Here is a 9833-nt window from a genome sequence, read left to right on the forward strand (position 1 = left end):
GACAGGCCAAAAAACCAGTGAAGGTTAAAAATAAACTCTGAGTCACCTCGATTTCTGACCTCGCCAAATTGCACAGGTTGGGTGTGAGGACTTAACACAGCTCATGACAACCCAACCTTAACCAACCTGGAGAGTTTTTAACATCTTTTTTTCCAGTCCCTTCTGAAAAAAAGAGCAAATCAGAGCTCAGAGGCAGCTGAGCTGCTGCAGGCAGGAGCAGCTGTTCCTCCTGTTCCTCCTCCCCTTTCTCTGCAGTGCCCTCACGCGCCAGACAGCCCCCCATGACATGTCCTGCGTCTCCACAGGGAACTGTCCCACCTGAGGGGCCAGCACAGCCCCCCTGCAGCCCTGAGCACCTTCAGTGGGACACTGCATGTGAGCGACACAAACCGAGAAAGGAAGGTGCGAGGGACTGAGAGATTCTGCAAGAATTTTCCTTGTTTTGGTGCCTAAACCATGCTTTGCTTTGCTCTTCTAAATCCTTTGTAATAGTCAACTTAATTGCCATTGTCTGCAGCAACAGGCTTTCCTAGAAGAGCTGGGGAAGTAATGATTCCCTTCCACATGAATCCTTTCCCTCTGCTTTAATTAAAACCTGTGCTCCTGTTCCCAGGTGTGACTTTGCATAAGCAATTTGGGAGTCAAAGACAAGTTCCGTGCCTGGCCCCCGTCTGCAGGCTCCTGGCACAGTTGTGCCAGTTCACATGGGCAGGCATAGGAAAGCAAATCTCCGTGGATCTGTCATGCTTAGAGCAGAGTTTACTTATTTTCAGTATCACTGTGTTATTTCCAGCGCCCAGAGGTCTCATGGCTGAGGTTGCTGCTGCTGTGAAATTGGGAGCCGCTGGCTTTGGATGGAGCGAGGGGTGAAGTTTTCCCAGCAATATGCTGCGTTTCCAGCAGGATATTCCCACATCTCCACTCCCGGGGTGAGAGCACCCCCTTGCTACAGCCCAGCTGCCTCCCGGTCGCGGGAGGGATTTTGGAGCAGCCCATCGGGGATCGGCTCCGATCGCGCCTGCGGTGACTCACTATCGGAATCGGGAGCGCTCCAAGGAGATGGGAGTTGGGAGCGCTGCTGGTTTCTGATTGCAAGGAGACAAAATCCAACCAAAGCCAACCCAACCCAACCAAACCCCTCCTGCTCAGGCTCTTTCAAATTCCCAGACAGAAAAAAAGCAGCAGTTGGAAACACATCAACACAAACAAGCTCTGAGATGCAGCCGATCCGCTTAAACTCCTCCTTTTGGATTGAGCTCCTGTACTTTTTGCTCACGTAGATGAGTTTGGGAATTTTTTTTGGTTGAGCTGCTTAGGGTCTCATCTTTCTGTCTTTCACTATTACTTCACCTGGCCAAGGTGGGCAGCCTTGGCCAGTGGGTAGAATCCAGTTCATGAAAGTATTTGGGGAGGTATTGTGAGCAGGAATGAGGGGATTTCTTCTCCTGTATCTCGTGTCCAGCTCTTCATGGACACAAGAGAAGGATCCCTGGCTCTCAAGCCTTTACACAAACCAGACTCATTGTGGGGGCTGAAACTCCTGCACAAGGGTTCACCCAGTAGCAACATCAAGAGGCAAAAGCTATTTTAGAAAGTTTTTCCAACTGTGTGATCTCAGTGGAGTGAAGGAGGGGCTGGGAAGGAAAGTGGGTGAATTCCCCTCCACAGAACGTCTTTTAGAGCCAGCAATGACGTGGAAACTGTTGGATAAATATAAGGGGGGGGCGGAGTGGGGCAGAAAAAGTGATAAAAATACCACTTCAGACGAGGCTTTTGAACCCTGAGCCCGACAAGGAGGTACTATAGAACCACAATAATTTCGAGCAGCTTTTTAGTAATATTTTATAAGACTGTATTAAGGAAAGCACTATTTAATCTGTTTTGACATGATTTTGGTAAAAGCATTTACTTGCTGTCTCTCAAAATCGTGTTAACTAATTCCTCAGTGGCCCCTGGAATGAGGGGAGATGATTTTTGGTAAGATCCCAGGAAATACTGCCACGACACAACTTCCATTCAGCTCATCTCCTCAAGCCCATGACCATTTAGATCCAGAAAAAAAAAAATCAAACTTGAATATTAAAAAAAAAAGCACAATGTCAGCAGTGATCATTAAAGCCGCCTTCACACCCAACTTTCCCAAGCCGACAACAGGACACGCATGGCCAGTCGCAGAGCTGGAAACCTTGGAAAAACCCCTATTTTTCTTGCCTATACAACGTGTTAAACCTGAAAATGCGACTTGCAAAATCTTCGCTTTGCTCAAGCGAGCGAGTCCTTGTCTTGCCTGAGGGAAAGCGGCTCCCAGGGTCTCGGGAATCATGTTGCATCCTGCCCTGAGTGCAGACCTCGTCCCATTCAATGCTAATTCCATGACTCAGAGCGGCGGCTTTGGTGGAGGGGGGAGCTCCCTCTCGCCGTTACTTTCCTGCCTGCAAACAATGCATTTTTCAGCGCCTCGCCGTAGCCGAGGTGTGTTTGACAAGGCAAGTTGCTGCAAGGCACGTCAAGTTCTGAATTCCCGTGCCAAGTTTTCCAAGCAGATAAAAGAGGAGGCTCCCAAGCTCTCCCATTACAGGGGTTTCTGTCTCCATTGCCCTCTGCTCTTTTCCTGCTGCGCAGCCTCTTTTTGTTTTCCTCTCTCCTACTCTTTGTCTTCCCAACCGAACCAGCCATGAGCCGCATCTCTTTCAGATCATCTACTGGAGGGGGCATGAGGGGCTTCAGCTCAGGCTCTGCTATTGTAGGAGGTGGTGGTGGTGGGACCAGAAGCAGTTTTAGCTCTGTCTCTGTCTCCAGAGTTGGAGGAGGAAGAGCTGGAGGTGGAGGAGGCTTTGGAGCTGGCGGTGGCTTCGGCAGCAGAAGTCTCTATAACTTGGGTGGAAGCAAAAGAATTTCCTACAGCTCGGTCGGTGGAGGTCTACGGAGTGGAGCCGGGGGCGGATACGGCTTTGGTCTTGGCTATGGTGGAGGAGCAGGCGCTGGCTTTGGCTTAGGTGGAGCTGGTGGTGGTGGTGGCTACGGGCTGGGAAGTGGGTTTGGGCTGGGAGGGCCTGGATTTGGTGGCCGAGGTGGCCCCGGGTTCCCTGTTTGCCCACCTGGTGGCATCCACGAAGTGACCGTCAACCAGAGCCTCCTGGCACCCCTCAAGCTGGATATCGATCCGGAAATCCAGAAGGTGCGAACGCAGGAGAGGGAGCAGATCAAGACCCTCAACAACAAATTTGCCTCCTTCATTGACAAGGTGAGAGATTGGTCTGAACCATCAAGCCACGCATGCTATCAGTTGCCTTGGGAAAAAAACTTCAGGAAGAAGCCTCATTTGGATTTAGGGACTTGCCTGAACTGATCCCAGCTGACAAACAACGTGGGCTTGGCTGAAAACTAAGAACTGTTTTATGTTTCCTCTTAGCAAGGATGAGTTTTTCAGTGCCTTTATATTATTGACAAAGTAATTCTTTCTCTTCCCTGTAAAAACAATCCTGGGGTGGATGACTCTTCTCTACAATGGGATACAACCAGTTTAAACCAGTAAGGTGGGCTGAACATCTACTGGGGGGAGAAACATTAAAGTTGCAAGTACGGGTGTTTGGCCTGATTAAAACTCCTGAAAAAAAAATCTTGCTACACATCTCCAGAAGCTTCTAATACTTTTAAGAATCCAATGCCCTAAACTGGGACACTCCTAATAATTCCCTTCTGATTGTCCCGACATCTCTGGACCTTTTCTGTTGGTGATCCCACCTTTTCCTGGCAGCTGTGAGGTTTTTCCACACGTGTCCCTGGTTTTGTTTCTCCCCAGGTGCGCTTTTTGGAGCAGCAGAACAAGGTGCTGGAGACCAAGTGGACCCTCCTCCAAGAGCAGGGTCACACTGTCACCAGGAAGTCCCTGGAGCCCATTTTCGAAGCCTACATCAACAACCTCCGGCGGCAGCTCGACAGCCTGATGGGAGAGAGGGGCCGGCTGGACTCCGAGCTCCGGAGCATGCAGGACATGGTGGAAGACTTCAAGAACAAGTAAGAGATCCCGCTCTGCAGCGTGCGTCATTCCAGCCAGGGAAATCTGGGCCGGTGCTCATTCCTGCTGGTACACACTTAGTGTTTGATCCAGGTTCCTCTTCCCAGCATAAAACGTGTTCCAAGAATTACCCCTTGTTACTTTACATTTATCACAAGCAAGGTCAGTGTTTAGCACAGAATTCCTGAGGAACTGTGCTCCAGCACAACAGAGGTCACAGTCTGATCCCTGGAGTCTCCTGAAATAATATTCCAGGAGACAGAAAAATTGATAAATTTTGAGGATAATAGACAGGCAAAACCAGAATGAAATGTAGCCAATAAACTTCCAGCTCAAAAATCCCCCATTCCCATTCTGTGAAAGAAAATTCCAGCCTTTCTAGAGGGCCCAGGTGACCTGGGAGTGCTCAGGCTCACTCAGCTCCCATCACCTGGAAGATGATCTGCCCTTTGCCAAAAACTTCCCTGGGGAGGACATTAACCCCCTGCTGGGATGCAGTGGAGGGGGGATGGATCATTCTCAGGACATGCCAGTCAGCACCTGCTGCCTGGAGGGGATTTTTGGGGGGATTTTTAGGTGAGGCCATTGACTTTTATTTGGCTGAGAACAATATGTCCCATCTTCAACCAGTCCCGGCTGCAAATTTGAGAATCACCCTGCAGGGCTGGAGTATGTTAATATTAGGTAGTTAAGCATGGGAAGAGACAGATTTTTTGGGAGGGGAGCTGGGAAGAGAGTACTTAGATCCAACAGGAGGGACTGGCAGAGCTGCTGGTGTGGTTTTGGGTGCTTTTGAGGTCTTGAAATGTGTTCTAGGATTTTTGGAAATACTGGTTAGCGCCAAATGATAAATTCTACAGTCTGGATTTCAGAGCTACCTCTTGGAAAAGAGAATACATTTTATTTTAAGTCTAGAGTTTGTTCCCAGTCCACTGGCTTATTCCCACCTCTTCCCTTGTCCACTAAGAGATCCGGCTGCAGGGAAAACTCTGCCAAGATTGGTGAGAGGACTGGCACAAATCTGCCTTTGAAAGCCAGGTTTTGTCTCAAGAGCCTGCATGTTTTGTCTACTTTCTAGCTAAGCCCTGCCCTGATTATCTGATGAGAGAATGTTGCTCAGAGCCATAGAAAGTTCCACAGAACCACTGTCAGAGCTGTAATGATCCTCTCTTGCACAACCATGGAGTTTTTTGTTTTAATTAAATGCTGCATTGGGTTCTTCAGAGCCATTAGCATTATTATAATATCAAATACCAAATGATTGCTTTATTATACATTTGTAGGCATTGCAGTGCAGCTTTGTTGAAAGTCTTTTGCATAACTTTGCTTGGAGCGAAGGTCACCAGGAACGGCTGCTCCTGCTTCCTGCCAAAACGGGCTCTGAATCTGCACATTTATGTATGAGCTTGACTTTATGGGCAGTGATTAAAATATATTAATTTAACTGGGACTACTCACACCATGGAGTCCCACAGTTCAAAGACAGTAATATTTGCTCTGCGTCTGCTCTGGATAAACATGTGGGAGTAGGGAATATATCCATGAGCCACAACTGATGGTTTGGGAATGGGGTTCTCCCACCTCTTCATTCCATCCAACCCACCTCACTCTTTTATCCCGGCAGATACGAAGACGAGATCAACCGGCGCACAGGTGCTGAGAACGAGTTCGTGGTCCTCAAGAAGGTGACTGGATTGGGAATTATGGGCCAGGAAAGGGAATTAACTCACCTTGCAGAGTTCAAGCAAGATTTGGTGGGAGCTGGGGTCCTGCACCCTCATGGCTGGGTCAAGCTGGGAGATCAGCACATCCTGGGTTGGGTATTCCTGAGGCCAGGAATGGGCACAACCTTCTCTGCGCCAACAGAGCTGCCCTGTTTTCTGTTCTCTTGTGGCTCAGCTCAGCTTAGTCTCTGGTCACATCCTTGTGAGTCAGAGCTTTGCCTTCTGCCCAAGAACCTGGTTCTGGCTCACAGTCAATGTCCAACATTACATTAAAAAAATACCTTGATCACAGGGACATAAAAATGAGCCTAAGGAACTGCTGGCAGTGGCACAGGCTGCTCAGGGAAGCTGTGGCTGCCCCATCCTTGGAAGAGTCCAAGGCAGTATGGTCTGTGGAAAGTGTCTCTGCCCATGGCAGGGTTGGGAATTGGATGAGCTTTCAGGTCCCTTCCAACCCAAATCATTCCACGATTCTATGAATAATAGACCTGGAAGCAGACACGGTCCCATTGGTGTCCTGAAGCTCCTTTGTGTTCTGGTTTCATCAGAAACCATTGGTATCTTCTCTTTAGGACGTGGATGGTGCCTACATGAACAAGGTTGAGCTCCAGGGCAAGGCTGATGCGCTGGCAGAGGAAATCAACTTCCTGAGAGCTCTGTATGAGGCGGTGAGTGGCTCCTGGAGAGCATCCCCCAGCTCCTGCCCTGTGGATCGCACACCCAGGGCTCTAGGGGACCGGAGGAGAAGGTGGTCCCATGCTTTTGGAAATGATAATGCAGAAATAAGTTAGAAAATGAAGACAGAGCAAGGGAAATGCAAGAAAACAGCGGGGAGGACTCCCAGTCACCTCATCTCTGTGGTTTCCACCATGGACTCCAGACCATTAATTTCATTTTTTGTATGTTCTGCAGGAGTTGTCCCAGATGCAGCAGCAAGTGTCCGACACCTCTGTGGTGCTGTCCATGGACAACAACCGGAACCTGGACCTCAACAGCATCATCGCCGAGGTGAAGGCGCAGTACGAGGACATCGCCAACCGCAGCCGCGCCGAGGCCGAGGCTTGGTACCAGAACAAGGTGGGTAACCGGGGTGACAGACCATTTCTGGGTCGGAAATGATCAGAAATTATTTCCCATCAGCTGAGGGGAGACAAGGATGAGATGTTCAAAAGTTTCGACTTTGGGCTCAAACACTTCGCCTTCTAGGTTCTTGTAGGTGACAACACCAAGGTCCCCTGTGCCATCAGGCACTGCCTTCCCAGCAGATATTGAGAGTTAAGGGCAAGTGCCATTATTCCATGGGCAGATTTCAGAGAAATCTTGTCCCCTTAATCCTCATCCAGACCTGCACTTTGTCCCTGAAGTCCCCACAGCCTTCCCTGAGCTCTGAGTGCTCACCAGTGCTCTCCTCCTTTCCCTGCACCAGTACGAGGAGCTCCAGGTCTCTGCTGGGAGACACGGGGATGACCTGAGGAACACCAAGATTGAGATTTCAGAGATCAACCGGATGGTCCAGAGGCTGCGGAATGAGATCGACAGCGTGAAGAAACAGGTAGGAGAGGGATGGTCCTGCAGAGCAGGAGGAGGTGGGTAGGAGGTGATGGTGGTCAGGCACAGCAGGAAGAGCCAGGTCCCATCAGGAGCCCTCAGTGCCACCCTGGTGGCCACCAGCCACTGTCCACAACCCCCCAGCAACAGAGAGAGAGTGGTTTGGGGAGCCCAAATCAAACAACTGCCTGTTGTCCCCACTCCCAGTGTGCCAACCTCCAAGCAGCCATTGCTGAGGCTGAGGAGCGCGGGGAGATGGCCCTCAAGGACGCCAAGGCCAAGCTGACTGAGCTGGAGGATGCCCTGCAGAAAGCCAAGGCTGACCTGGCCCGGCAGCTCCGGGAGTACCAGGAGCTCATGAACGTCAAGCTGGCCCTGGACATCGAGATCGCGACCTACAGGAAGCTGCTGGAGGGCGAGGAGAGCAGGTGAGGACGGGTGGACGTGCTGTGTGCTGACCAGAGACCATCTGGATGTCAAACAGCTCTTCCCAAGGGGCCGGAGCACCAGGGCAGACAGACAGATGGTTGAAATTGTGAACTTTGTAGGCAAAGTTTTGTTTCTCCATCTCTTGGCGCCTGATACTGATAAAAATAAGCACTGTCACCTTTCACCTGTAACACAGACACACCCCACCCTACTGAAGGCCATGCAGGCCTTATTAGATGACCCCATGGACAAGGTTTTGGCATTATTGCTCACTTTCCCCTTTCCCAACAGGCTTGCTGGAGAAGGAGTCGGAGCTGTCAGTGTCTGTGAGTATCACCTCCCTTCCACCTCGTCACATCCCCCTCCTTCCATCTCTCTGTATCTGCCTCCCTTCCACCTCGTCCCACCTGCCCCTCACCAAGGGGGTGACACTGCAGACCTCCCCACCTCGGGAGTCCAGCTGTCCCCTCACACGGCTGTTCCTGGTTCGTTCCAGCCGTGGTCAGCAGCTCCAGCGGGATGGGCTACGGCGGCGGGAGCGGCCTGTGCCTGGGCGGGGGGCTCGGCATGGGCGGTGGCGGCGGCAGCAGCAGCTACACCATGAGCAGCAGCGGCTTTGGAGGCGGCAGCGGAGGCTTCGGCGGCAGCGGAGGCTTCGGCGGCGGCAGTGGAGGCTTCTCTGGGGGGCTCAGCTATGGCGGAGGCAGCTCCTTCAGCTCTGGGAGCAGCCGGGGCGTCAGCTCCAGCACGGGAGGCAGTGTCAGGATCGTTTCCAAGACCACCACCAGCAAAAAGACCATCAGATAAGGCTGGCAAGCACATGGCCGTTGGCAATTCTGGCCTCCTGCCCTGCAGATCATGGTGTAAATAGCTGCGCTAGAGCCTCTCCTTCCTCTGTCCTTCACCTCTGGGGCAGCGGGGGGGACCAGGACCCCGCTATGAGAATCTGGATCATCTTTGGCTGAAGCACAGGTTGTAACAGGTCACTGGCTGGGCATGGACCCCGTGGTGCCTCTCTGTCAGCAAGCCCTTGGTCTCTCCTCAAAGTCAGGCGTTCAAAGGGAAATGGAAGCACTATGGGACAGGGACAACCATTTCATTCATCCCATTCCAAGGGTGAATCACAGCCTTGTGGAACCACAGTCCCGGTCCTCAGCAGTGAAAACACCTCTAAGAGGCTCTAAAAGCCTCTGCCCCCCAACACATGTTACAACCTCCAAAGGTTTTGTCTGCAATTCAAGGTTTCTTCCAGCCCCTTCTGTTTTCTCCGGCACTTGTGGGAAAGGTTTTTGCTTTGTGTGCACAAGATTTCTAACTACTCGTCCTCATGGCTGCAGCCTCCTCACTTCCCTGCCTAACCTACCGTAAGGTCCAATAAAAGAGCATTTGTCCTTTTTAAACTCTGCTGGGTTTTGGCTTTTCTTCCCTCCTCGTGCTGTGGGTGTTGGTCTGTGCTGCGTCCCTGCTGCACTGGGGACACCCCGAGGGCAGTTCCTGAGACAGGATTGGCTCCCTGAGGAAACAAAACCCAGTTTTAGGACTTGGGCTGTAGGACAAGTTGGGGCAAATGGAAAGGAGGGTGAGATGGTCTATGGAAGGTGCCCCTGCCCATGGCATGTGGGTGGAACTGGATGGGCTTTAGGGTCCCTTCCAACCCAAACTATTCCATGATTCTGTGGATGGAGAACTGAGGCACAGGAAGGAAAAGCTGCCTCAGAACAGAGCCAAAAGCTGGATGAAGCCCACTGCGGTGGTTACCTGCAAAGTTGCCCTTTCTGCCTGTCACTGCAGGAGGCAGGAAGTGCAGGGAAGTGGGGAAAAGAAAGGTGATTCCCAAGGGTTTATTTGGGCTTCATGGGCTGGCTCACGCAGGGCATGGCTCAGCCATTAGTTTGTACAAGCAGGAGTAAATTGTACATCAGAGGAGCCCACCTCTGGCATCAGCACTATGGCAAGGACACAGTGAGACTGGCACACAGCAGGAAGGGCTTGGAGCAGGTGGGCATTGCCCTGGTTGGGAAGAGCAGCTGCAGGGGCAGGCACAGGGCAAGGCACCCAAAATCTGCACACACACTGTTTGCACACTGAGGTTTCTCTGGGATGTGCAAATATCC

General features: G+C 51.4%; 1 protein-coding gene across 1 annotated transcript; it reads left to right on the top strand.

The window, feature by feature from the left end:
* The first annotated feature begins 2674 nt into the window (after positions 1 to 2674).
* On the top strand, positions 2675 to 9119 carry LOC119712739 (keratin, type II cytoskeletal 6A-like). Its single transcript, XM_038164332.1, has 9 exons — positions 2675 to 3244; positions 3803 to 4017; positions 5643 to 5703; positions 6315 to 6410; positions 6655 to 6819; positions 7169 to 7294; positions 7498 to 7718; positions 8011 to 8045; positions 8216 to 9119. The coding sequence occupies exons 1-9, from the start codon at positions 2675 to 2677 to the stop codon at positions 8524 to 8526; spliced, it is 1800 nt and encodes a 599-aa protein (XP_038020260.1). The 3' UTR covers positions 8527 to 9119.
* The last annotated feature ends 714 nt before the right edge of the window (positions 9120 to 9833 follow it).

The sequence above is a fragment of the Motacilla alba genome, chromosome 29, assembly GCF_015832195.1.
Source record: "Motacilla alba alba isolate MOTALB_02 chromosome 29, Motacilla_alba_V1.0_pri, whole genome shotgun sequence".
NCBI lineage: Eukaryota > Metazoa > Chordata > Aves > Passeriformes > Motacillidae > Motacilla > Motacilla alba.

Coding starts and splice junctions, on each gene's coding strand:
- LOC119712739 (XM_038164332.1), top strand. CDS start 2,675: ATGAGCCGCATCTCTTTCAGATCATCTACTGGAGGGGGCATGAGGGGC. Junction 3,245..3,802: donor TTGCCTCCTTCATTGACAAG/GTGAGAGATTGG, acceptor GTTTCTCCCCAG/GTGCGCTTTTTGGAGCAGCA. Junction 7,719..8,010: donor CTGGAGGGCGAGGAGAGCAG/GTGAGGACGGGT, acceptor CTTTCCCAACAG/GCTTGCTGGAGAAGGAGTCG.